Source organism: Sarcophilus harrisii, chromosome 5 (assembly GCF_902635505.1).
Source record: "Sarcophilus harrisii chromosome 5, mSarHar1.11, whole genome shotgun sequence".
NCBI classification, from domain to species: domain Eukaryota; kingdom Metazoa; phylum Chordata; class Mammalia; order Dasyuromorphia; family Dasyuridae; genus Sarcophilus; species Sarcophilus harrisii.
Genome location: NC_045430.1, coordinates 145,901,037 through 145,929,027, shown reverse-complemented (window position 1 = coordinate 145,929,027; position 27,991 = coordinate 145,901,037). Strand labels below are relative to the sequence as shown.

The 27,991-nt window shown below is 32.3% G+C and overlaps 1 protein-coding gene across 4 annotated transcripts in view; it reads left to right on the top strand.

The window, feature by feature from the left end:
- The window catches only part of PHTF2 (putative homeodomain transcription factor 2), a 147,974-nt gene that overhangs the window by 30,848 nt on the left and 89,135 nt on the right, over positions 1–27,991 (top strand). For all 4 annotated transcript variants that reach the window (XM_031938682.1, XM_031938683.1, XM_031938681.1 and 1 more), the window contains exon 2: positions 5,073–5,152. In XM_031938682.1, the coding sequence (XP_031794542.1) occupies positions 5,108–5,152 (45 nt within the window). In that variant the 5' untranslated portion in view covers positions 5,073–5,107. The remainder of the gene's footprint in view (positions 1–5,072; positions 5,153–27,991) is intronic.

The window sequence follows — 27,991 nt, the reverse complement described above, 5'->3', positions numbered from 1 at the left end:
CCTCTTAGTATTTATTAGAGTGGAGAAATCCACTTAAGTGATGCATATGTAAACATTAATAAACATTTGCATGTTCATACACGTTCTTTGAATTAATTTGAGGAATAGTTAGCTTGTATAATGTAAAATGGCATTTTACTATTTAATGATTTCTTTACTGGATAGCTATTGAATAAAAAGAAGATGGAAACTGTCAGGCAGTCACCAAAGAAAATTGGAAAGTATAAAAGTTCCTTGCTTTTGGCTTCTTAATAGTGTTTTTCATTGCTGAGAAAACAATGCAGATTTATTGATAAAGAATATCAAAAAGTAATAGAGAAACAAACATGATAGTAGATGGTGTATTAACAGAAAGATGAAGAAAACAGTTTGTAAGATGCTCACAGTCCAATGAATGGCAATAACATTTTTAAAGTAGTAATTGAATACTCCCTCCATCAGGGAAGCAAGGTAGAACTGAAAAATAGCCATAGTAGCAGTAGGCTAAATAAACCTCTGAGTCTGAATATAATTCTTGAACATATCTGTATTTGAGAGCTAACAAATTTCAGTGATTAGTCAACTGTTTATATTTTGGATGTTAATGACAATTAATTGCATATATTGCTTCTTCTTCTTTGAAATTGTTTACATGTTTTATAGAAAGGAAAGGGGAAAAGCATTCCATTTCCTATATCAGCTGAGTGTTGTTAAAGTAAAGGTGGCGTAATTGTTGTAAACTTGGAGCAGAATGCTTGTTAGAATTTTATGGTTCTCAAAGAATTATTGAGAATATAGAATAACAGTGATATCACATGATCTATAAATGCTTTCAAAATGTTGCAGTTTCAAAATCAGTTTTAAAAAGTGATTTATGTCCTAGAAATACAAATGTTTAACTTATAGCTTTAGAAGGTCTTTTTAGTAGCTAATTATGAAACTCATTTATTTCATCTTTTGTATCTTTAAGAAGCTGTATCTATAATAGTGTTTGTAGTTTCTGAAATAGAAATTAGGAAGCTTAGACTAACAAAAGATATTTTTCTGATTTATCACTTGATTTACATGAAGTCAACAAAAGTTAAATAATATTTATTTACATTTAACATATTGTTTTCATTGAAAAGGCAATGATTAGTCAAAAAATATTTATTAAATGCTTATTATATGTTAGGCACTGTACTAAGCTCTGGAGATATATATTTAGAAAGGTTAAAGTCTATTATCAAATAGCTTGCCTTCTAATGGAAAAGAAAAATATTCCATAAAATATAAAATTTAACAAAAATTTAACATATTTCTATTGTCACTTTTGTCACTCATTGTCTTTCAATCAATCAAAAAAGTATTTAATCATCTTGCATACACCAGGAACTGTGATACTGAGTACCATATGCTTTTCTGATGAGTTCAGATTGTTCAATTATTGTTTATTCTTCTTATATTTTCAAATGTATCTTGGTAAGACTTTGAGTTGATTTATCAAATTATTATTCACTGTTCTTGGATTATTTGACTTTTTCTTCTTTGTATCACCAAACCTTTAGAACATTGTTTTATTAAAGGACAATTAAAAAAAAATCTGTAAGGCAGAGCTTTCTTAAACTTTTTCCACTTGCAACTCCCTTTCACCCAAAAAATTTTTATGTGATCCCAACTATAAAGATGTACAAAATAGGCATACAAATCAAACATTTATTGATGATAAATGATATTTTAAAACAATTCTTTGGTATACATAAAATTTTACCATTTATTAAAGAGGAAAGCCAATTTACATACTAATGAGATAGATGTACTTCTTTTTTTATATATAAAGAATTACATCTTAGCATAATATTTGATACTTTTTATTATTGCCAAATTTATTCTGACCTCTACATTTGGTAGTAGTGAATGCCTGAGGCCTTATTTATTTCCATTTTCCAGGCTTGAGCTTTCTTAGGGCCTTGGTTAGTTTGATGTTTCATTCTTTCAAAATTCTTGGTCAGTCCACTGATAGTTATTAAGTATCTGTATGTGTCAGGTATTGACCTAGGTATTGGGGAAAAAAAATGGAATTGTTCTTTTCCCAAGTTACTTATGCTATGTTTGGAGAAGCTATATATTTATAGTTGTACAGAGAATATTGCATCTATAGGAAATACATATATGCAGAATTAATGCAAAATCACTACAAGGTATTTAGGGAAAGGTGATGGGAGTGTGTGTGTGTGTGTGTGTGTGAGCACCCGTGCTTGTACTTGCGCATTGTAATCAAGAAAGGCTATTTTTGGAAGGATGCTATGAGGTGGAGGTGAGGAGGGAATGCCTTCCAAACATGCAGGAAAGCTAGTGCAAAGATAAAAATTAGAGATGGCGTACCTTGTCTGAGTTAAAACAAGAAGGGCAGTTTGGCTAGACCACAGAGTTCAGAAAGATGAGTAATGTGCACTGTTATTGGAAAGATAGATTTATGTCAGGATGTTTAAATAGCCAAAGAAAGGAAATAGTATTTTATTTTAGAGGTGATATGGAGTCTCTGTAGTTTATTTGGATTGGAGAGTGATACTGTAAGAATTGCACTTTAAAGAAAATCATTTTGACACATATAGGTTGGCTTTATGAGTAGAGGAAGGGGATGAGTGAGAAAGATGAAGGTAGAAACAAGATTTGAAATTTCATTGATTATGTGGGTAAAAGGGAGTGTGAAATCAAGAATGATGAAGTCACAAATCTATGAGACTACTTCCCCAGTTCTCTGAATTCCACCTTTCTTAATTTATTCCAGTGATCTTCAAAAGATTATGGAGAAATAGCAGAGATGCTTTAAAAGAAGGATTCACATTTTGATTTTCATAAAGGAGAAATGAAGTGAGCCTGCAGATTACAGGCCAGAGAATTTGATTTGTATTTCTAGTAAAATTCTATGACATTATTGAATGGGTGATTTGGAAACATTTAGAAAAGGAAACAATGACACAAAGAATTAGTATGTCTTCATTGAGAATAGGACATGTAAGAATAACATTTTTTTTTCCTTTTTTTTTTCTTGACAGGGGGTATTAGCCTGGATGATCTATGAAATAAGATATATTTTACCAAGATTTTAACAGTCTCTCATCCTATTTAAAATGCTTTTGTTGCTTCCTTCTGTTTTATATCACTTAGATTTGCCATTATATTCTTTTTTCCCATCCCTTCCCAGAGGACTATACCTTATAATAAATTTTTATTATACCTTATAATAAATTTTTTAAATGAGGGGAAGAAAGCTTAGAAAACTTACTAATATGTTGGAAAAAAATCTGACATATGCAGTATTCCACATACATACATTTCATGCTATATAAAAGTTTGAGAGATATGGATTAAGTGGACTTGGAAGTGGTTATAAATAATCAGACTCAAGCTATTAATGGTTCAATGTGAGCTTGAAAGATCTTTGGTGTCATGAAAGGATCATTTACTTTTGGTCCTGTACTATTTAAAATTTTTATCAGTGATTTCATGTAAAGACAGATTTAAAATCATATGAAACTTAAAAAAAAAAAAAAAAAGGAAGTTAACACACAGAACATCAAAGTCTCAACAGTCTAAAACATTGGCCTGAATTGAATAAGATGGGGAAACCACTGAAGTTTCTTAAGTGGAGGAGTTTTTTCTGCACTTTGGGATTATCATTTTGGCAGTTTTATGGCATATGATTTTAGAGGAATGAGCATAGATTCAGAGAGGCTGATTATAGAAGACTCTTAGGAAAGAGATAAGGGCCTGCACTAGAGTGATTCTGGTGTGAATGAAGTGATAATTGTGACAGGTGTTAGAGGTGGAACAAAGAAGAAAGAAGTTAAAGATGTTAAAAGAACAAGTATTGAGCTCCAAGGCTGATAGTTTTAGCTTGTTCAAATACATGGAGGCAGAAAGTATGTTAAATTTGGGGAACAACTGTTTTTCTAGTTTGGCTGAAACATAAGGTATGTGAAGGAAAACTATAAAATATGAGTTGAACTACTTTGTCAAAATGCATTCTGTTACTGATTTTTAAAAAAAATTAATTTAGACAGTGGTGAAGCTAATTTGAGTCCTAATTTATTAAGTGTTAAGGTAAGAATCTATCTGCTATTTTATATTTAGTTTTAGGCATCACACTTTGAGGAAATTGACAAATAGTATCCAAAAGTGAGTGATCAGAATGTTAAGGGATCTGTTTGGAAAAATGTTCATAGGCTCATAGTTTTAGATTCAGAAGGGATCTTAAAAGATACCTAGCCCACCTTAATTTTATAGTTTAGGAAACTGAGGTCTGAGAGTTATTAAATGATTTATTCATCGATACCCAAGTAAATCAAGAATCAAGATCAAACATAGTTGAACTAGTTAAGTTTGAAAAAAAAAAGGTTCAATTTGAGGGGATGAAAAAGTGATAGGAATGTTGGACATGGAGAGGCTTATGCTGTGCTACTACAAAGGGCAGAATAGGGATCAATGAATAGAAACTATAGGGAGACACTTTTCTGCCCAGTAAAAGGAAAGTGCTTGAACATTCAATAGTAACAATAGACTAGACTATTTTGCAAAACAGAATTTCTAGTCATTTGAAATATTCAAGCAGAGATTGGAAAGTTAGGATATTGAAGAGGATTTCTAGGAGAAAGTGGTATGTTTGGCTGTCTAATTTTTAGGGAATCTTTAAGCTCCATGATTCTAAGTAAAATGTACTTATAGAATTTTTATATTGCAGCTTTTACTATTTACTTGCTTTAACATTTCTTAATGTGAAAAAAAATTAGATATGGAAAAGTTATGCTATAAGTTACTTTAAGAAACTCTGTGGCTATTCTTTATAAGTATATTTTTATATCATACAATGTATTTTTTTTAAGAAAGTATCCTGTGTTATATTCAAGCAGAACCCTCTGTTATTATGGCAACTGATTTTTGTTTACTAAGAAAGCCTGTTGCTAAAATAGTAATGAGGAAGGGTGTAATGTAAGTATAGTCATACACCCCTTGCTCTGCAAGTAACCAGGGTATTATATATGCTTGTTATTCAGACTATCCTTAGAAGGTGGAAGTAAAGTTGTTTCTGTGTGTCTTTCTTTCTTGCACAGCCTAAAATGACTAATGTGTGATCTCAGTGGAATAAATGGCGTCCAAAGTGACAGATGCTATAGTCTGGTATCAAAAGAAGGTAAGCTCTTAGTTACTTTATAAGTTTTATCTTTTAAAACATTTAAGTTCAGTTTTATAAATCTGCATTTAAAGTATTTTTCTAATTTTACAGTTCCTCCTAGGTTTATATAATTATTGTATTATCTAAAGTACTTTAAAAATTGATTTTTGAAATTTTTAAAATTGAAACTCAACTTTAAATTCAGGACAGTGTCTAGAAAGTTTATAGGAGAGGTGGGTCTGAATAAGATAGTCCTTTCTTTTATTATATGTTACTGGAAATTCAAACTAGAAATTTGGCTTTAGTTTTAAAGTATTGTTCACATTTTGAACTTTTAAGATTAAGTTTTTTAGTATAAGAAATTTTAAAATTTAATGCAACAAAGTGAAATAATTTGCCAAATAAGTAGAGTGCTGTGCTGAGAAAGGGACACATAAGCTGTAAGTAATCAGATACTTTCTTTATTAGAAAAAAATTATGCTACATCAACTATATAGAACATGCATACTGGTTAAATCTATGTTATGTGATCTGATATTTAGAAGAAGGATGGAAAGGCAACAAATGATGTTCAAATATATAATTATTGAAAAGCAAAACCTATAAAAACGTTTGTGCTTTTTAAAAGCTAATGTTTAACATTAGACTAGCAAGTCAGCATTATCCAGCTAAATACAATACCAGAAAAATGTGTAAGTTAAAATTTCTTGCTTGCATATTTTTGTTATTATTGACTGAATAAATTCTTCCACTTAAAGTGGTTGATTTTCTTGTTCTTGTTTTATCAACTAAAAGAAATACTAAGCTAAAGCTTAATGTTTAGCCCTTAATACACATAATCTATATAGATCAGCATCATGTGAGAGGAGTCACTTTTATTTGGTGAAGGGAAGTACTGAAATACTGGATTCATTGAAGAATGTTTTGAAATTCTAAGAGAAAAGTTGAGAAGTATAATTTGAGATAGTCTTGTCAACTCAAAAGTAGTTTTTAAAAATTAAAATCCTATGAAGATGAGTATAAATAGCATTTTGTAAGGTCACATAATCTGTAATTATAGCAGTCACATTTTTGGAGATGATTTTAATTTCAAGGTGGGGGAAGTATACTTTTAATAAGGATTTTAAAAAATGGATTTCCTTTATAATTTTGTGCCCCAATTTAAAATTCAGTATATAGAGACATTCCATAAAATTAAATTTTCTTCATGCTGGCAAAAATGAACCAGAATGTAAGCCCTACATCAAAAGAAAAGTTTCAAATTTCTAACCTTTTAAAAAGTGGAGATGCTATAAGATGGAAGTAGTATGTTTTCTGATTAATTTTGTCATGCTTAATAGTATATTTAATGGTGAGGCATCACATATTTAGTTACTTTGACTGTGAAATTACTTCGTAGGAATGCTAATATATCTTAGGGAAGATACTGTAGAATTTACATTGGGATTCAAATGTAATTCAAGGGTTTTTATTGAAAATATGACTTAAAAGATTTGTTATGAAAAGTGTGGGGTGTTATTGTGTTTTAGTGAGGTTATGAGTTTAAAATATCCTCCTGCAGGAGGACCAAGTGAGGGTAAAAAAGGAAATGGCCCTTAGTTGTTGGCTAAAGGGAGATAACTGGAGATCTGTTATTATGAGATCAATAACAGGAAGATGAGTGGCAGAACAGGAGCTTGAGAACTTAAAAGAATAGCATTATTAGTCAAAGGATTTAGAACTGGAAGGTCCTTTGGAGATTCCTTTCCAAAGTCCACTTCTACTTTTCCTTATTTCAAATTCCATTTTACATGAAGAAGCTGAAGCCAAACAAGGTCTTGACTTTTCTAAGGTCATTTAGATAGCATGCAGCAGAGCCAGATTTTAAACCTAATTCATCAGCTTCCAGAGTGTGTGTTTCTTCTTGTAGATCATGTCGCTTTCTGGACATTATTTTAATTTAAAAAACATTTTAATTAAAAAACCCATCAAAATTTTACATCTTCCTTAGGTTATAGTGTTGGAGAGGTGATAGAAAGAGTATAAGGATTGAAAGCTAGTAGATACTGTCAACAAATTTTCATAAAGCATATAAGTGTTTTTTATGTACCAGGCACTGTGCTAAACTCTGGGAATACAAATAAAAGCAGAAAAAAAGATACTTTTTTTGTCTTCAAGTAGCTCATTTTCTAATAGGGGAAGATGACAAAAAGGAAACTGAAAAGGGGAATGGAAGTGGGGCAGGTAAAGGAGATGTATTATATAGAAAGTTTCAGAAGTTCTACAGAAGAATGAAGACATAACTAGCTTGTGCCTTCTCCTTCAACTGGAGATTCTGGGAGGAACTAGCCATAAGGTCATAAGGGGAGAGGCCATAGTGAGGAAAGTGCTTTCAGTCTTTGAAGTCTAGGGATAGAGTGAGCTTGTAGATTAAGAAATTTCTGTGGCATTGTAGAAAAAGTCTAGGATAGTCAAAAATGCATCTTGGACAGTTGTTATTTATTAGACTAAAGAAAAACTAGCAGCTTATTCTAAAGATGTGGGTCAACAAGTAACTCTAGATAATGATTTTTTTTTTCCTTTTAAAATACAAGTAATCAGTATCCTTATTAGTGGGGTGAATCTAGTACTGTAAACCTGAGGCTTAATCTGAGTAACCTGAACAGGACTAATAGTTATCCCTAGCTATAAATAGTTCAAGCCCCTAAATCCCTTCTTATAGGAAGGGCTGGTCATACAGTAATATATTTGTGCCAGACTGCAGCAAACAGGATAGGAAAAAGAGATATTAGTGAACGAGAGCAAGCAACCTTTTATGAAAGAAAGCAGTTCCCTCCCCGTTTTCTAAACATTATAGGGAGGACAGTAGCAACAGACTTAAATATATTAGAGGTGTCATGGGAATCTTGAGATTCAAATGAGAGAGGAGATGGCTTCATTAAAACATCTCTTATCAAAGATGATAGATAATCTGTTTTCTCCTTACTACAAGAAAGGTCTCACTTCTGACATGTATCACTTTTCTTTGTTTCCCCTGGTATCCTAGGCCATTTATTTTGGAGAGAAGCAAGGTGATATTGATAATTTTTGTTCTCACATATTTTTGAGCATTATTATAGGTTAAGTGGGATAAGAAGCGTAGGAATGGAACACTTATTTCCCAGTGTAATACTCAAAGTCCAGTAACAGAAATTGGGAAAGTGTATTATCAGAAAACCTTGCCAACTTGGACTCTTAAGTGGACACTATGAATTTCAAGAGGAAATCTCAGTTGAGCAGTCAGTGGCAAAAAAAAGGGTGGGGGAAGCATTTAAAACTATCTGGTTGTATAGATGAACAAACATTGAACAGGTTTAATTATGTCACAGAAGTTCTTGATATTTGGATATGGCCATAAAAATGGTTTCAGGATGTCCTTTTAAGTGAAAGAATAAATTGAATGCTAGCCAAGATTCTAGAGAGGAGCTGAAGTTTTCTAAGAGAGGAATACATAAAGATCTTTATATTATGGAGAAGACAAGGCTTCAACTTTGAATATACCTAAATTACTTTAGTGTATGAATGTAGTCTTCAAGCTTTCTGCTGAGGAGAGCAGTGAGTTTCAATATCTGTTCTCTAAACAAGATTAGTCATTGCAGCTAATCTGAGTTTGGCTGCGTTAAATGTTGTTTTCACTTATATTATTGCAGTTATTGTTTCTTTTGCTGTACTTTGCTTTATTTTGCTCTGGAACTGTTCAATAAATCCTCCCATTTTTCTTGAAATTCTTCATTTGTTATTTTTTATGGTGCAATAATATTCCGTTACACTCTGCCAGCCATTCACCAGTTGATGGACACTATTTAATTTCCAGTTTTTTAAAACTACAAAATGTATTGCCATGAACATTGTGGTATTTTTGGTACTTTTCTGGTTTTGATTTCCTTGAGGTACTTGCTGTCACTTTACTTCTTTTTTTTTTTTTTTTCTCTCTCTCAAAAATATTTTATTTTTCCAATTGCATGGAAAGATGTTATAAAAAATCATTTTTATAAGATTTTGAGTTCCAAATTTTTTTCTCTTTCCTCTCTTCCCTTCCTCCTCCCCAAGACAGCAAGCAATCTGGTATAGGTTATATATGTATAATCATTTTAAATATATTTCCATATTACTCATTTTTGTTACTTCTCATTCAGAATTTATAATCTGACTTCTGAATACACACTACTGTATTGAAACTTCTTTCTCAGAGCTTATCAGTGATCTCTTCATTTACTAAATCTAGTGATCTTAGACCTCAGTCTCTTTTGGATTTTTGTGTATCTTTTGACTTTAATTATTCCTTCTTGCATTGTTTTTCCTTCCTTGACTTCTTTAACATTTTATCTTTTTTTTCTCCTTCTACTTAACTGACAACAATTTCTCAATCTCTTGTGCTATATTGTCATCTCTCCTTCCTAAACTTGAATATTTTGCAAGACTGAATCCTGAATTTCTCTTTTCTCTTTTCTTCTTCTTTCCCATCTTCTTCTCTTCCCTTTCCTCTTCTTACCTTCTCATCTCTTTGTGGTTGTTTTTTTTCTTAGAGGGATGACTTGGGGATATTGGGAGTTATTATTCTTTGTTATCTGAACTAGTAGTGACTGAGAGCTCACCAAAACAAATCTCTGATGGGAATAAGGGAAATAAAAAGAGAACTTAGCATATCCCTAGAGTATAACCTTACTTTGCTACTTAGCAACCTTCTTCTGAACAAATGAATAAATACTGCTCACTAGGCAAAGAAATATATGTAAATTAGCAGAGTCTTTCTGACTTTGTCAGTTATGGTTTAAAATAAAGAAATTGTAAAGTGCTTAGTAATTTTGTAATGATTTAATGAATATTAGCATTTTCAGAAATGGGTTTTTATTAGTATGTAAAGGGTATCACACATTACACTAATTCTAGTGTAATCCAGAAATCACTGATTTATACAGTCTCTCTGTAATTATCAATCAGTATTTGAATCAGAGAAATGAAGTCTAGATAGGCATTATCTACCTTTGGCAGTCTGAAGATGGAAGTGATTGGCACCCTGTTTATATATAGTGTCTATGAGAAATTCCTATAGAGAGCCAGTCTTTATTGATAATCCCATCTGATCCTGGAAGTGGAATGCATTGTCTTACTGCTAAGTCCCAAGTCATCAGTAAATAAACATTTATTTAGTTACTGTGGAGTCCTATGGACTCTACTAAATGCTGAGGATACAAAGAAAGGCACAAGTCAGTCCCTGGTATCATTGTTAGCTCACTGTCTTGTGAGGGAGACAATATACAAACAATGTAAAAACAAGCTAAATAATAAATTGGAGGTGGTCAACAGAGAGAAGCACTAGTATTAAGAGGCAGTCTTTCAGAAGATGGACTTTCCTTGAGGCTTGAAGGAAGCCATGAGAGAAGGAAGAACATTCCAGGTTATGGGGAACAGCCAGTGAAAACAAAGCAGAAAGAAATCTTTCATCTCTTTTCTACCTCCCATTCGCCAAGGGAAATTTTAATTTCTGCCAGGAAGGGAATCAGGTGGGAGAACTTTGCCATTCTGCTCTTTTCAGAATAAGAAGGTACTGGGGCAGAATTATGTCTGCTTTCTTAAATATTGTTAGCATCGATAGGAAAACAGAATTAAATAAATATACATAGCAGAATTTATATCGAACAATAAAAAGGAAAGGAACTCACCCTTGAGTAAGGGAGAACAGTTAGCAGGCTATTGAACTAATTCAGCTGTGAAGTAATAAGAAATTGTATTGAGACTGTGGCAGTGTCAGAGAAGAGAATGGAACAACATACAAGAGTAGTTATAAAGATAGAAGAAACTACAGGACTGTAAAACTTAGGCTAAGAGAAAATTTACCAGTTTCTCAATATTAAAGTCAAGATCCTTGCTATAAGTATTTGGTTATCATTTCTACTCCTTGGGTTCTAGTAAAGAGGGGAAGTGTTCTCTGTCATGTTAAAGTTGAGATCTATATTTTGAATTGATCAAAAAGGTTTTTACATGCTTGATCTAAAATTGTCTTATATTCATCCAGAAGTATTATGTAAGCAGTGACCACCTAAAGTACTCATTTGAGGAGCTTGTTACATTTTGGCAATTGGAAGTCTTCTACATTTAAGAGTGTTATTGCTGTTAATTTATGAAAGTAGAAGTAAGTAAACAGAAGTGAGATTGGAAGTTGGAAACTTTAATTTAGCAGATATGATCAAAATAGAGAATGGAGTAGGTTAGGAAACTGAATTTTCAAAAGGGTATTTTGAATTTTTCTGTGGTGGTAATTTTCAAAACAAAGTATAGGTCTTTAGTTATTATTTAAATAGTTAAATACATGTATTTGACTTCTGCAGGGAACCAAATGGTATTTGAATAGGCCTATGCATTTTTAAATGAATAAGCTACTCATTCCTATTTGGAACTGGAAAAGGAAGATATTAGGATATACTGGAAACTAGTTTCTAAAACTTGTTTCTTTCCATAGTGAAAAAGTTCTAAATAGAGACATTAGTCAAGGGTTTGCATACTTGCCAAATATACTCAAAATTTCTTGCAGTCTATTTAAATATAAACATAGTAACAGACATCTTAGTGGTGAAATAAGTTGGTAAGTTGCCACTGCCAGTCTAAAATTAACCATTGGTGTTAGGCAATTGTACTAACTTTGAATAGGCCAGTAGTAACAGTTTTTTTAAACTTTATATTCATTCATTCATTTATTATCTACCTACTCTTATAGAATGCACTGTTGGAGGCAATGGAGGAGAAGGAAGGGAATTGAGGAGGTAAAGTAGTCCCTGCCCTCCAGGGAGCTTTAAGTGTTATAGGAGATGATTTATACAGATATACTTTGTTTACAGATTATAAGAAACACTTAAAAATTCCATCCAGAAGACTAGATTAGATTTTAAATTGCTGGTGTTATTTTGATAGAATATATTAAATTCAGCACCAAGCATTATTTTGTTGAGATGAGAAACTTAAGAATTTAGAAGTATCTTTGTAGGAGAAATTATTTTAGACAGAATGTTATAAGAATATAGGCAAAAGATAATAGGAGATTTTGTGGAAAGTGAGGGAAAAGCATTTGATTTCTCAGGAATAATCTTAAAAACAGTTTACTTGTTATTTCTTATAAACATTCTTTGTTTTTACTAGTTTAAAATTTAAAAGAAAGGAAGAAAGATAGATGATTCTTTATGGTGATGTTGATAACTTTTTCAAACCAGCAAAAGCAACTATTAAAAAAATTAAATTTTTTAAAGTGACAAATTTTATTTCACACCATCATAAAAATTCTAGCAATAATCACAATCAATTTTCCTGTAATATGGAATAACCACAAACAAGTAAAAGGCATACTGATCCCATTGTTACTGTACACAGCCTTATACTTTAGTTTTCTTTTTATTAAAAACAAGAAGACTATATATTTCTTATTATATTAATACCAGTATTGTCCAGTGTTTTTCATGTTTTGATAACCCTGTTATCATCTATATAGTGCTAGTAATTATGTACATCATTTGTCTGGACCTGCTCACTGAAGGATTTCGGTATTAGCCTGAATCTTAATCATGGGTGAAGAGTGAAGGGCTGGAACTCACAAAGATGGCCAGAACAGTTCATTTATTCAAAATTCCCTCAGTCTCACATACCCTAATACTTTTACATAACTATAGCACACTGCACTATTTTCTGCTCTGTGAGACCACATAAACAACTTGTTTTTCTGTGCAGATGTCTCTTTGCCACTCTGCTGTAATTACAGCCCAGGTTGTCATGCCTCCAGACTTCTCAGGAAGGAAGAGATGCCCCCAAAGGTGATGGGGAGACAAATCAGACATGTCAGCAGGTTTCCTTGCTAGACTGAAGGGTCTTCTACCTCATCAGAGTTCCCCCACTATCTGTGACCCTCTAAAAATCATTGTTTTTGTTTTGTTTATTCCATATCACTTCCCTGAAGGCTTTCCCCATAACTTTTTGAAATCTTGACAATCATTTCTTACAGTGGCAGTAATATTTCAGTACATTTATGTGTTATAATTTTTCTTTTTTATACAATAGATGGACCCATAATTTCTTTCCAACTTTTTGCTATTACAAATAATGCTATTATGAATATTTTTAACACATATGTCTTTTCTACTAATTCCCTGCTCTAATCATAGTAGTACTTGACACCAACTTTCCTCCCCTATACTTTTGTATAGGCTGCTTGGAATTCTGGAATTCATTCTTTACTCATTTTCTGGCACTTGGAGTTAAGACATCATCACTTCTGGTAGAAAATTTTTGCTCATTCCACTAGGTTTTTTCCTTTCTTCAGATTATATTGTGATTATTTATCTTCTTACATATTATATCTCCTTTGCAATCTTTGGATTATAATTTCCCTAAGGATAGATTTTTTTCATTTCTGTCCTTGTATCTTCCCAGTAAATGATATAAATACTAGTTTACTTGAAACCTCACCCAGCCTGGACACGGAAAGGACTGACAGATTGATAGCTCAAATAACTTCCTTCAGAATGGATCATAGGGAATCACCAAAAGGATTAGGAGAATTTTTGAAAGTTATTCAATTCCAAATTATTCTCCTAAGTAAATGGACTAATTCACAATTCTACCATTAGAAATTAATATGTGTATAGAGTGTTTCTTTCAATATTAATGATTTTGAATACTTTTAAAAAATGATTGTTTATACTTTGTATTTCTTTAGAAAACTATTGCAGTCAAGGGTGTTGATAATTAAAGGCTATTACTATTTTCCACATACAGATTTGATTAAAGCCTGAAAAATTTTCCCATTATATCTTTGTATCTTTGAGAGAATAAATTATATTATGGTGGGACTTCCTTTTATTTCTTTTTATGTAACAGCTCTTTTGGCAAGGCTTCCAGTATTATTTTAATCTGAACATTGTCAGTGTATCCTGAGAACCACTATTGTTGAAGTGCCAGAGAGGAAAGGAATTGCTTTCTGGGTTTAATCTTATTCTGTTATTTGAACTAGCTGTTGAAGTACAGTTTACAGAATCTTCTTCATTTGAAATTACTATTTCTGAGTTGAGGTCTGGATCAGACAGTATTTGCATGATGAAGTCTTCTATTTAGAGTCTGCTGAAGCAAGTCAGTCTCTGTGTGCAAATTAGGATGTCCAAATAGCTCTTTACTTGGCAACAAATAATTGCATTGTGCTTGTAGTGTCCTTCCAGCCTGTCTTGGACGATTACAAGATACCTCCTCAGTCTCTGTGGGAGGAGGAATTAGTCTCAAAACTTGGTTCACTTCCTTCATTGCTGTGTTAGTATCACCAAATTTAGGTCTAAAGATAGCATAGTTTTCAGCATCAGCTGGGATGGAATCCTGAACTGCTTGTAACAACCAGCCCAGATTCCTAGACTCCTAGATTGCCGTGTCTTATGTTTCTGCCCTTTGAAACTCTCAAGGTCAGAAATTCCATTCCCTGTGTTTAAAATAAAATAAAAAAAGAACTAAAAAGCCAAGAACTCAGGACTGTTTTTTTGGTTACATAGCCACAGAGGGGAAAGACCTCATGGTTTTCCCCCTCAAAGCATGCTTCTTTCACCAGAAGCTGGGAGAGTAAAGGACTGACCTCACTCTCGTGGTTGATAGTCCAGCAAAAAGAGATGGTTGGAATGAACTTAGGCTCTTTTGAAGATACTGGTAGTTCCAGACACGCATCCTTCTGTAGAAGGAAAAAAGGCTCCTCCCAATTATGTGGTTGATTACAGAAGGTCCACTCATGTTTTGATTATCACAGTTCTCCTGAAACCAGCTCTTCAGTGATTTTCCTGAGGGAGAACCATCTCTTCTCCCCCTCCTCCATAACCTACTGTATCCTAGCAATATTGCTGGGATGTAGATTTTATCAAGACTAGAAGCTATTTCTCTGTCATTATGATGAAATATCTACTTTAGTAGAACACTTTATTATCATTGGTATCAGGAACTGCTCATATTTATAAAACTGCATTTTGTAAGATTATCTCATGAGAATATTTCTATGAGACAGGTCATAGAAGTATTGGATATAGAATTAGAAAACTTCACTTCTAATCCCAATTTTCTTTCTGGATGGCCCAGGAAAACTTCCTTCTCAGGAAAGAGACTCTTGTTGTGGACTTAAAAAGTTTCTGAGGGAAACTTGCTCCTGAAGTACAGTGGTTAGCCCTTTTTTTCCTTGCTTACCTGTTATGCCCACATTCTTCAAAACAAAACTTAAGTATGGCTCATGTCTAAAGATTCCTCCAAAGGAATTAATAGGATCTTTTTAGAAAAGGTACTGAAAATTCAAAATAAACATCAGAAATAGAATGGCTATTTCCTTTTCTATAAAAAAATTGTAAACCTAAGACTCAGAAGCTTCATGTTACCAAACATATTAAACATAAAATAATAATTATAAAAACAACTTTGTATAACTGATAAGGTATATTTATTTCAGATTTATGCTAACTGAACAACTTGCAAAATTCAGATCTTGTAGATGGCCAATATCTTTCAGGTTCAGGAGGTCACTCCTACAAGAAGTTGTGTAGTACTAGAAAACCCTCTTATTGGGTCATTGGTGTTGACTGAGGAATCTAGGAATTCCAGAATTCATGAAGTAGTTTGTAAGAAGAATTTCTTAAGCATGTTAGAATTTCAATGTGTCCATGAAGTTGGATAAGAAAAAAGCAATTACTCCACAATTTTCACTAACCTTTAACTGAATTTTAACATTTCATTCAATTATTTTTAAAACATTCTGAGAAGGGGTCTTTCGGCTTACTGAACTGCCAAAAGGCATTGATTACACAAAAATGTTGAGAACTTCTAACCTAAAGATTGCAAGCACCAATCTCTCAAGATTGCTACGTAATTATTTATATTTTAAAGAGAAATACAAAGAAAAAGAAACAGTTAGGGACTTGAAGTCAACTCTCAAATTTACTAGAATAGTAAATAGAATAGAATAGAATATAGGTATATATTCTATTACTATGTGTTTATCTGCTGATGAAAGGAGTTTCCTTTTGCCCCAATTGCCAGTTATCTTCAATACCATTTTATTCATGAGACCCGTGTACCTATCAGGAGTTGGCAAAAGAGTCAGTGCATGTCCCACAGAATGAAGCCATAGTGCATGCCTCCTTCCATAGGAAATGCCCCAATCCATTTCCTTGCAAATGTCAGCTCTTAGGCCACTTATGTTGCTTTATTGGACTTCAGTTTCCTTATCGGTAAAATGTAGAGGTTAGACTTGATTATCAATAAAGCTCTTTCTAACTCTAAATACTATGATCCACTTCACATATTAGGAGCCAGGGATACAGGGAAGTTAAATGAATTGTCCAGTCATATGAGTAATAAGCTGTACCTGGTGATTCAAACTTTTATCCTCATCTCAATCTTCCCTTAGCTATGGCAGCAACAATTCTGGAATCCACCTGAACTATTTCAGGCAGTAAATACAAAAAACACTCCTACTTTAGGACTTTTGTAGTTATTGATGAGACTTATGCCAACAGTCTAATATGCGAGGGAATCAGAATTACAGAGTCCAAGTCTCAAATATTTTTTGCTCATTTTAATTTTATTTTTAGGATACCTTCGTTCAAGGGAAGGACCTTTCCAAGTACTCATTCACATTTAACTTAGATTTATATTAATTGATTAATAAGAATTTATTAAGTACTTATTAGTTTAATATGCTGGTGGTGGGGGGTTAAAAATAAAAAGCAAAAACAGTCCCTACCCCTCTCTTCTAATAGGAAGAAATATACCTCTTTATGGTTTAGAAAGCTCTTTTCTCACAATAGTTCTATGTAAATAGGTAGTATACATCATATCACTTCTGTTTTGCAGACAAAGAAATCTTGTGATCAGTGTGACGCAATATATTGCACTAATATCACAATGCAAATAAATGAAAGAGTTGGGACTCAAAGTGTAGTCTTTTTATTCTTAGTTCTTCCCTGGCCCTGTTTCTAACTTAGAAATGCAGTGAACACCAGTGATGTATCAAATGTGCACCTTTATGCAAAGGAAATTCAAATAAACAGTAGTGATATTTATTTTCTAGCATTTTAATTGTTCCTGGAGTAAGGTATTAATTGTTACTTCTAAAACTGTTTACAGTTAAATTATCCAAAACAAGTAAATCCAGAAGATGTTGTCATATTGACTACTCTGTAGTGTAATGATGATTTAATCTTTCAAGTATGTTTTGAAATAGCAAAGCAAAATGTCTTCTGTGATAGATGCTTAAAGAATGTAAATGTATATAAATTCTTTTCTCATGTTTGAGTTGCTGTAGAATGAAGGAAAAACAATCTATTTGTTAGTCTATTTATTATTTATCCTTCAGCTAGATAATTTACCACAAATAGATATTTTTCATTCCTTTCCTTTTTTTTTTTTTTTGACAATGTCCAGAAATAGTACATTTGATTTGATTTCTTATAAAATCTGGTGACATGATGTCCAGTGGGCTTCTTTTCTTCATATACCAAAACACAAAATAGGAAGAGGATTTTCTACAGAACCGTGAATCTCCATTGCTTGCTTTAAAAAAAGGATATAATTAATTTTATATGTTATTTCAAAATGGTCCCGTTTGTCACTACAAGGGGGTGGGGTTGTAGTAAGAGATAGTGAGGAGTGGAGATAATAAATCTGAGGAACTGGAAAGATGACATTGACTTTGATAGTAACAGAAAATAAGAGCTAGATAATGTTTAGGGGAAAAGATAATGAGTTAGACACATTAAGCTTAAGATGTCAACTGGACATCCAATCTGGACAATTGTCCAGATACCTTAAAGGTATTTTGGAGATGTAAGATTGGAGATCAGCTGAGAAGTTAGTGCTATCTAGGTAGATTTGAGAATCAGCATAAAGATGGTAGTCAGATCCAGAAGATTTGGGGAAGTCACCAGTGAAATTGTATAAAGGGAAAAGAATAGAGGGCCTAAGACATAATCTAGTTGGAAGGACACTTAGGATTAGAATGTGGGACTTATATAAGGATTCAGCAAAGGAGGATGAGAAGGAGAAATCTGATAGATTGGAAACAGTGTTGTGTTGGAAAAACCTGGAAAAGAAAATATCCAGATGAAGATAATTATTATTGTTAAAAGGCCTCAGAGATGTTAAGAAAAAGGAGACTTGAGAAAAATCCATTGCATTTGGCAATTAAGAGGAAATTGCCAATAATAGCTTCCATTTAGATAGCATTTACTATGTGCCAAGTGCACTATCAACTGCTTTACAAATATTATCTGAGGTGATCCTCACTGTAACCCTAGGAGGAGGAGGTACTCTTATTATCATCATTTTATAAATTATATCCTCAATTTTGGACACACAGCTAGTAAATGTCTGACTTTGGAGAAAGTAATTTCAGTGGAATGGTGAGCTTGGAAGTCAGATAATAAGATGTTAAGAAGTAAAGAAGAGTAGAAAAATTCCAAGAAGTCACAAAAGGTAGAAGAAATAGAGTGTGATAGTAGGGATTGAAGGATCAAATTAAGGACTCTTTTGAAGCTGGGGGTGACATAGACATGTTTGTAGGCAGTAGAGAAGGAATGAGTAGATAATGAGATATTGAAGATAAGTATTTGAGGGAGAGTTGTATGTATGTTGAAGTCCCTGAGTGTGAGGGACTTCATTACTCATTTCAAGAGTAATGGAGGAGAGAATAATTATGAATCAATACTGAATTTATTGAGGAAGGAATAGGAGTGGCCTCAAAGTCTTTGGACAACAGCTACCAGAATTTTGAAATTACACAAACATAAAAGGAGAGAAGTTACTTAGTAATGAAGGTAAGAGGGAAGAAAATCTAGAAGTAGCAACGGAGAGAGCAAGAATTATTCTAATTCCTCTGCCTTGATTTGTGAGCCAAGGTGAATTAGTCAAGGTTCTTGAAAGGGTGGCCAAGAAGAGTATGTCATCAGGGAGGAGGCAAGTTTAAGTGTTTGCTAGGATATGAAAGGTTCTGAGAGGAAAATATTCAAGATGAGAGAATTTTATTGCCTATGAAACAGGCATTTAACAGTTGGAGGGAGTGAATTATATTTGGTTGGGATTTTGGGGTAGGAAGGTTGAAGGAGATGGGAATAAATATCTGGAGGTAGTGAATGGAGATTGGGATTTGGATAATGTTCCACAGGGATTCAGAATTACTGGGATATATAAGGTATGACATTAAGGAAGACACATTACCATCTGTGTTGCTGTTCTATTCTTAAGGATCATGAGTCCTTTTCATTTGACTTACAGCTGAAACTTTCTATATACATAGTTTCTGCCATTAACATATGAACTTGGGCATAGGGACTTTATTACTTTTCTACTTATATTTCTAGCACCTGGCACAGCACTTTGCATATAGTGTGTAAGTACTTAATATATGCTTCATTCATTTTTTTAATCACTACTATTCTGGAGAACTGATAATGAAGCATTCTATTGATTTTTTTGACAGAGAATTGACAGATTCAGGATGCAGTATAAGACATTTATAGATGTTTGCTCATAGCCAATGTGAGAATTAGTTTTGTTTGACTGCATATTTGTTACAAGGACTTTGGTTTTCTTTTTTTTCTTTTTCACGGGTTGGAAGGATGATGGATGGAACATGGGGATAGGGTAGCAAAACAGGAAAAGAAAGAGTGGACATCTTGAGACATCTTTAAAAAAATCAGTTAAGATTACAGAACAGACACTAGAAAGAAGCACAGGCCTGATAATTCAAATGCTTCATTTTGAATTTAAAGAAAAGCTCTTTTTACATAAGAGTTCTTGTACAATTCTCCTTTTTTCTTTGGATGAATATATAGAATTGTCCATTTTATTTGATATTTGTTCATTTTAGAATAAAAATAAATTTAAAAAGACTTTGTATTGCTAGAGGTAACTTCTCAGAGGAATAATCTATCCTGATGAAATCATAGGTCTCTTTTTCCTTCTTCCCCAAAGAACGAGTAAAAACAGCTTGTTTTATGATAAAGGGTGCATGATTTAGGATTACTTTTTGAGACATTTCTAAATTTAGGTGACTAATTTTATAGCTTACTTAGCGCTCTTGTTTTGGGATTATAAATTTTGGTGGTAAATTATTATAAATTATAATATATGTAATTATAATGTAAATTATAAATTCTGGTGGTAAAAAGGTATAATTTCAGATGATAACAGCAGAGTATATAAGCAAGATTCTAAAATTTAATAGTTATAGCATGAACCATCTATTTGTAAAGTGAATAACATTCAAGATGCTTATTCCACTTGTCCACTGAGGATTAGAATTTTTGTGCAAGCGAATTTTGACCAAAATGTAAGACAATATAGATATGAATGTTTAAACACACACATCTAAAAACTATCTGAATTCTTGAGATTTCTCTGGTATTTTTCTCCCTACAAAGCAAATTAACCTTAAGATTAAAAAAAAAAAAATCTACACCTTGTCTTATGAATTGTAAACAAGAGTGGAAAGATTCATGAATTGCATGAGAATTATTATAAAAAATCAGGGAAATAAATTACTAATCTCACAGTGAGATTGAAGGATGATAGATGGACAGTTTGTGTATTCTAACAGTTGAGAGAACACATTATTGAATTTATTGATTATATATATATATGTATATATATATATATGTGTGTATATATATATATATATATATATATATATATATATGTACACACACACACACACACACACACACACCTGCTCTCAATTAATTGTAAACTCCTTGAGGGCAGAGAACTGTTTTATACTTGGCAATATACTTTCAGTGCCTGGAACATAGTAACTGCTTGTTAATTGTTTGAGACTCAACTTGGCAGAAATGGAATAGTTACTCTCTTTTCATTAAATGAAATATCCATATGGATCAGATCATAGAGCCATTGGATTGAGTAGTAGTTATCTAATTTTTGCTGTTTTGAATTACATATACTAAATGGTTGTGTGTCACTTTTATTAATGTTTAATATCTTTTATTTTTATTGTGATAATGTTTGAAAATAGAGGAAATTATTTCATGAATTTGAACTTTTCAAGTGTATGGATATCTTTGGTTAGATGAGTGAATTGGTCATTGAAGTGAATGATAGCGTGATCGAACTTCTTTTGAATTTTAAGAATTCTAGAAAAGATACTTTGATTTAGGGTTAATTGTAAGTGACTACATAACGGTGAAGTTAATAGATTTATATTGTTACAAATTTTTTTCCCTTTTCCCTTTATTGCTATCTGAAGAAGCAGCTACCATTCTCAATCAGATTGTCAAACTTTGCAGAATGTTCTGTTCCTCCTAACTTTTACAGGCACTTCTCATCTGATTTGCATCTGAAATCTCTAAGTGTGTTGTTTTTCTCTTAGGATGTGAGTTCCTTGAGAGATGAAATGATCTTGCTTTCTCTTTGTATCCCCGGTGCTTTTGTATGTAGTGTAATAAATATATATTTTTTTAACAGAGAGAATTTCCATTTATTTGTTTATTTGTTGTTTTTTGTATTTTGTTTTGTTTTGTTTTTTTGCAAACTCCATTTTAGAGGCAAGGAGTTAAAACTGAAGGAATTTTCACACAATTGAAATTATTGCTTAAAATGCTTCGATTGGTTACATTTTTAAAAAATGAAAGTAAAAATTATTTAAAATAAAAACTGTAGATATTGGCAACACAAATGGAAACTACATGGATACAGTAAATATTTTAGTTATGCAAAAACAGGAGGCAGAAATAAATTAATATAACACTGGAAAACAATTTGCTTACATAAATTGAAGAAGAAAAAAATATATACTTAGTTTTCCCTGACTCATACCATTTAATATAAAACCTTAATAAAGACTTTTTCATTAATTTATTTACTCACAAGAAATTCACTACTTCTTTAATTCAGAAGGGAAAAAAAAATCTTAGAAGCTAACTAATAAAGATTGAAGCAGGAAATCCTGGGATGTGGAATATAACTTGGAGGAAAAACCGTCAAAGTTGGAATAAATTAAGTGAATATTATTATTTTGATAAGAAAAAGGATAGCTTGGAAAAATAGGATTTAAAGAAATTTATCCCATATCCTGATAAAGTTTATAATTTAGTTAGTGAAATGTTTCCGTAGCTAATTAGTGATAACAGCAATGTAGCATGTACTTATTAAATCCTTTTCCCACTGTTTTCTTCCTTCTTTTAATTTTCTATATAAATAACAAAATCTTTGGGATTTTCTTTTAGCTTAGCTTCTGTGGTTCTGTTCTCCCTTGGTTTTTTTCTCCTAATTTCTGATTCCATACCTTTTATGTTTTCATTGCTAGGTCTATCTATTTCCAACCCCTAGTTATAGGTGATCACCTAAGTTGATGGAGGAAGATGATCCTTCTAAGAGAGTCCTCTTAGGCCTTCTTACTTTTCTTTAAAACTTATCCCTTGTCAGCCATTCACATGGTCTTATTTATCTTTATATGCATTTTGTCACCAAATCCCTATAGCTTTTTTAAATGTCTATTTAGAAGCCCGTTCCCAAATTGTCAGTTGTTTTCTAAATAACTCTGTCTTATTGTCCTCTGTCACTTTAAACTTAACAAATTTGAAACAGAATAGAATGCATTATCTCCTTCCTCTACCTCTTAAGTCATAATGCCGCCAACCTTTTCTATTTTCTGTTGAAGTTACTGGTATCCTCCCAGTCACCCAGGATCCAGATGATGAAGGTGTCCTTTATTTCCCTTTTCATATACAATCTTTTTTTTTTTTTTTTTTTTTTTTTTTTTTTTTGCTGAGGTACTAGAACATGAATATGATTGCTGAGGCAATTAGGGTTAAGTGACTTACCTAGAGTCACACAGCTAGAAGTGTTAAGTGTCTGAGAGCAGATTTGAACTTGGGTCCTCTTGACTTCAAAGCTGGTGCTGTATCTACTGTGCCACCTAGCTGCCCCCATATAGTCAATTCTTAAATCTTATCAATTCTTTCTACAACAGCTCTTGTGTCTACCACCTTTCTACTCAGCTAGAATGCCATTTTAAGCCATCTTCATCTCTCAATTAGTCCCCTTGCTTCCAACTTTCTCCCTCTAATTCCCACACAGCTCCCAAAATAATCTTCATTCATACATTAATGTTTTACTTGCCTGATCAGAGGCTTTCAATGACTCTGTAGAATAAAATACAATCTTTCATCTGATACTGAAGCCTCTCTGTAGTCACTTAGTAGCCTTCTGGATTTATTATATATTTCCTATTAGCTATTCTATATTCTCAACCAGGGTGTTGCTCATCTTCTTCTCCTACTTCAATCTCTCTTAGTTGTTTATGCTCCTTCCCTTTTGTTTTTTTGTAGTTCTCTAGTAGAATGTAAAGTTGATCAGGGCAAAGATATTCTGGTATCATGATCTTCTTAGAGAACAAAGGACAAACAACAAGTAGCAACTTTATAAATTTTGGTTAATTGACTTAATTGCCTTGTTTTTTGTACTCTTCTACCATTGCTTGTGATAAGTTCCTAGAACTTAGTTTAGATTTTGCAAAGATTTAAAAGAAAAAAAAAAGGAAGTAATTTATAATGTGATGAGGATAGAAAATACCATAAATTGATATAGAATTATGACCCAAGTATTAATAATTTATTACTAGTAGGAGATGAACAGAAAGAGATATGAAATGGTTTTAAATTGGATTTCTATTGAAGTTAAATACTAAATAGCTAGTTTTTGCATTATAGCCTGACAGACTATTGCAAACTCTAGTGTAAAAGCATGAGAGCATCTAGTCACTAGTGACAAGATATTCTGACAAATGTGGGAAAGCTTGCATATGCACCAGTGAAGTATTTTGTATGTGTACTTTAATCATTTGATAGTAGTATTCTCAAGTTGCTCTTAATTCTTTATTTTAATAATTTCTTATTGCATTGTGATAGTCTACTACATTCACATCCATGAGTATTTACTTGGTTTCTAGTTCTTGCTACCACAGTTGTCCTTGAATATTTTAATACATTTCAGACTTTTGTTTCTGCCTTTGGCTTCCTTGGGATATTTGCTCAGCAGGAAGATCACTAGGTCATGGGTATAATCACATAATTCCAAATCTATATCCAGAATTGTGTAATTCCAAAAGCAGTGCTTCAATATGCTTATCTTTTCCTAGCCTTTCAAACACTGATCCCAGTTCTTGTCATCTTTGACAATTTTCTGAGTATGAATAAGGTTCCTTAGAACCTTAGAATTTGCATTTCTCTTATTATTAGTGATTTGCTTTTTCCTTTGTATTCCCAATGTTTAATAAGGATATACTATGTGCTTAATGAGTGATTGAAGAGTATTTTTATATGATCATTTACAAAATCATTATATAAAGCTTTAATAATCTTTTGACTACTTTTCACCACTAATAGATACTAACTTAATCTTGATGTTACATATTTGTGTCAATTATTTATTTTTAGATATTATATTGGTGATATTTGATGTTTTTTTCCCCACTTTATGATTTCTCTTCTAATTATCTTTGGATAGGGGTTGGTAATAAAAAAGTTTTTATAAATTTGGGTTGGTCAAAACTAATTTTTATCTTTTATGATTTACCCAGATGTTTGTTTAATTAAACATTCTTCCCTTGTGTATAGCTATTACAAATATCTGATTTCATTTTCTTTCCTTTTTTGTTTTTTAATTGGTGTGACCTTTTGTCGTTTTCCTTTTATGCAATTATTTAAGTTCCAAGTGTGTCATGGTAAGTTAATGTTGAGTGATTCTATTTTTTTATAGTTATTTTGAATGGAATTTTTCTTTTTATTTCCTTCTCACTCCTCTAGGAGAATTTCATATCAAAGGGAATCTATTTTTTTTCTAAAGCTTTTGAAATCTGCTCTCAAAATCTGAGGTGAATGTCCAACTAATAGCTTCATGACATTTTTCTATTTCTCTGCCAAAATAGAGTAGAAACTTGATCTCCAGCAGCTGGTTGCTAATTTTTTTGATGAGAATTATATCCAAAGTCTACTTTCTCTTTGTTGGTTATTCCTCTTCTTCATAGAGAAAATTATCATGAATGCAAATTAAGAAATGATTGCTCTTTTTTAGAGCAACAGGTTTCCAGTAAATATTTAGGAATTTAAATCTCCCATCACAGGTTACAATCTCTTTCTTGAATTCCTCATCAATATCTTTCAAGGTGACCTATAGTTAGGAATATGCTGGATGTAGCCAGTTAGCCATTTGTTGAATTTTCATTGCAAGCATTTATTCTTTGAAAGTCAGCAAATACTGCAAATCATTATAAATTTGTTTTATTGTTATATAGACTTGAGAAAAAGATGGAGAAAAGTTTAATAAAGCAGATTAAATATAAAAGAGTTTGGTACTTCATTGAAGAATTTGATTGTTAAACATTTACCAGCAAATCCCTTATCATTTCTGTTTTTGTGACTGTTGATCTTTATATATTTTTTTCCATGCTACTCTTCTCTGGTTCATAGATTTCTCACATAATTCAATCTTCTTATTCTTCTTTAACTCCTATCTTCCCCCCATATCTTGCTTCTTTAGATATACGCTTTCAAAAAATCTATTTTAGCCACACATTTCAACTTGTTAGAATTCTTACAATTTACTAAGATAGTGGAATTGAGAGAGACAATAATTATCTAATTTAGCATGGTTCAGTATGATTGATCTGATCCTACAAGGAGATGTTATGGTCCAGAACTTGAAACTAGATACTAAGTGGAATTGAGACAGTGATTTAATCCTACAACAAATAATGGTTTCCTAGTGATATAATGATTGGTGTGTACTCACTATACAGCATAAAAGCAAGAAGCTCTCAGGGCCAGACACACAAGCCCACTAGAAGCTCATTCAGAGGGAGCTAGAGGCAGAAGCTGGAAGAGACAAAGGACTAGTGGCAAGAGCTCTCGGAACCAAGGAGAGAGATAGGCCTCTAAGAAAGCTAACTGCGCTATTTTGAAGGAAACAATAAAGGATCTGGACTTTAATTCCTGGCTACATTTGGGGTGATTACTCAGAACTGAAACTAAGGCTGCCTCCAGAAGCCCTCCAAGAAACCTGCTCCCAGAGAACAATATATTTTAGAGAAGAACATTACCTCAATAAATTTACTGAGATAAAATTTGCCCCTTTGTGTTAGAATCTTGAGTTTACTTTAGAATCTTGAGTTTACTTTGTTAGCCATATTTTGTTCACTTGTTTAAATATTTGAGATGATGCATTTTATTACTGCTCCTTTCTTGGATTTTGTATCCTTTGAATTTTTGGATATCTTTCATGTTTTTTAGAGATCTATAGCTATAGTTACACACACCCATACTCACACAATTTCTCCCCTTTTTTCTGTTTAAAACTCAATGATATTTGCATATGCCAATCAATACCTTTTTACTAGTCTTTGTTGGATGTGTGTTGTACCATGCTACCATTCTTATATTTTAAACCATAGGTCAAAAGCCAAAATCCCAAATTGTTAGCCTTATCTTTACTCTTCAAATCTGCCTTTCTTTTTAAAAAAACCATTGCTTTTAGTAGGTAAGTAAAATTTCAAAATAATCATTAACTAGCATCCATGATAATCACGGTATGTGTGGGAAATTGTCATCTTGTTTGAAAAACTTTGAGAGTGTCACTGGCACAGTCCTTGAGATTACTTAGGGAAGATAGTTTGATTCTCAGGAAGTGATCTTTCATTTGACAGTCCTGTGGATCCATATAGTCATTTCTTGCGGGGCAAACTGTTGTTTTTTCTGCCTAAGGTCTAGTTTCTTCCTTTTGGGAAGAATCATATCTTTTAATTAATACCAATTATCTGGAATTCTTTCTTTTATTTAAAAAATATCCTTTATTACTTAATAACTTATTTAAGGAAGAAGCTCTTTGTTGGTTAGCTTCTTAGTCAATAAAAGCATTTTTAATTCTATAAACCTCCTACCAAAGATCCAGGCATCCTAAACACATTCGTTCATTTGCTCTAGATGTTTTATAAACAGAATTAAGTTCAAGCATCTGTTTTTTCCTTTAACATTGGTTTAATTTTTTAAAATTAAATGCAAAAACAATTATTCACATTCATTTTTTAAAATTGTGAGTTTCCAGTTCTTTTAATATTAGTTTTAAAATTCTGATTCCAAAATTCTCTCCTTCTCTAGCCCCCAGAGAAAACAAACAGTATGATAAACCCTTATACATGCAGTCATGCAAAACATATTTCCATATTAGCCATGTTGCCAAAAAACAGCAAAGAATTTTTTTAAAAATCACTTTCTGTCCTATGTCTCACTCTTCTGTCCTCTTGGTTTATTCTCCTGATACAAATAAAGACTTCCATATTTCTTCAGTTACATTTTTTCTTATATTTTACATTGAAACTTTATCATTTTAAAAAAAGGATCATTTTGTTCTTCTTGTCCATCCAGAAAATGGAAAGGTATTCCTTAAGTCCGTATACCTATTCTCTGAGAGACACATTAGCTCTTTGTTCATATATAAGTTGCTTGAAATTTGGCAGAGATGCATGGCAGAAATACAAGTATTGTATATACTTTGTGCAGTGCAAAATTTTTTCTATTCTCTATATTTGCTTGAAGTAATATCTGTAGGTTTTTTTCTTTTCATCTCTGAAAGATGATATTTTAATCAAAAGATACTTTCAATGCAGGGTTTAGGTCATTTTCAGAGATTTTTGTCATAGTGGGAAAATACTTATATTTATTTTGGTAATTATTGGTAATTACCATTCATGATATTTTTCTATTTTCTAAGAATCTTCTTCTTAAGTAATTTTGAAATCAAGTGAATCTGAGTGCCTTTAGAATGATCACCTCC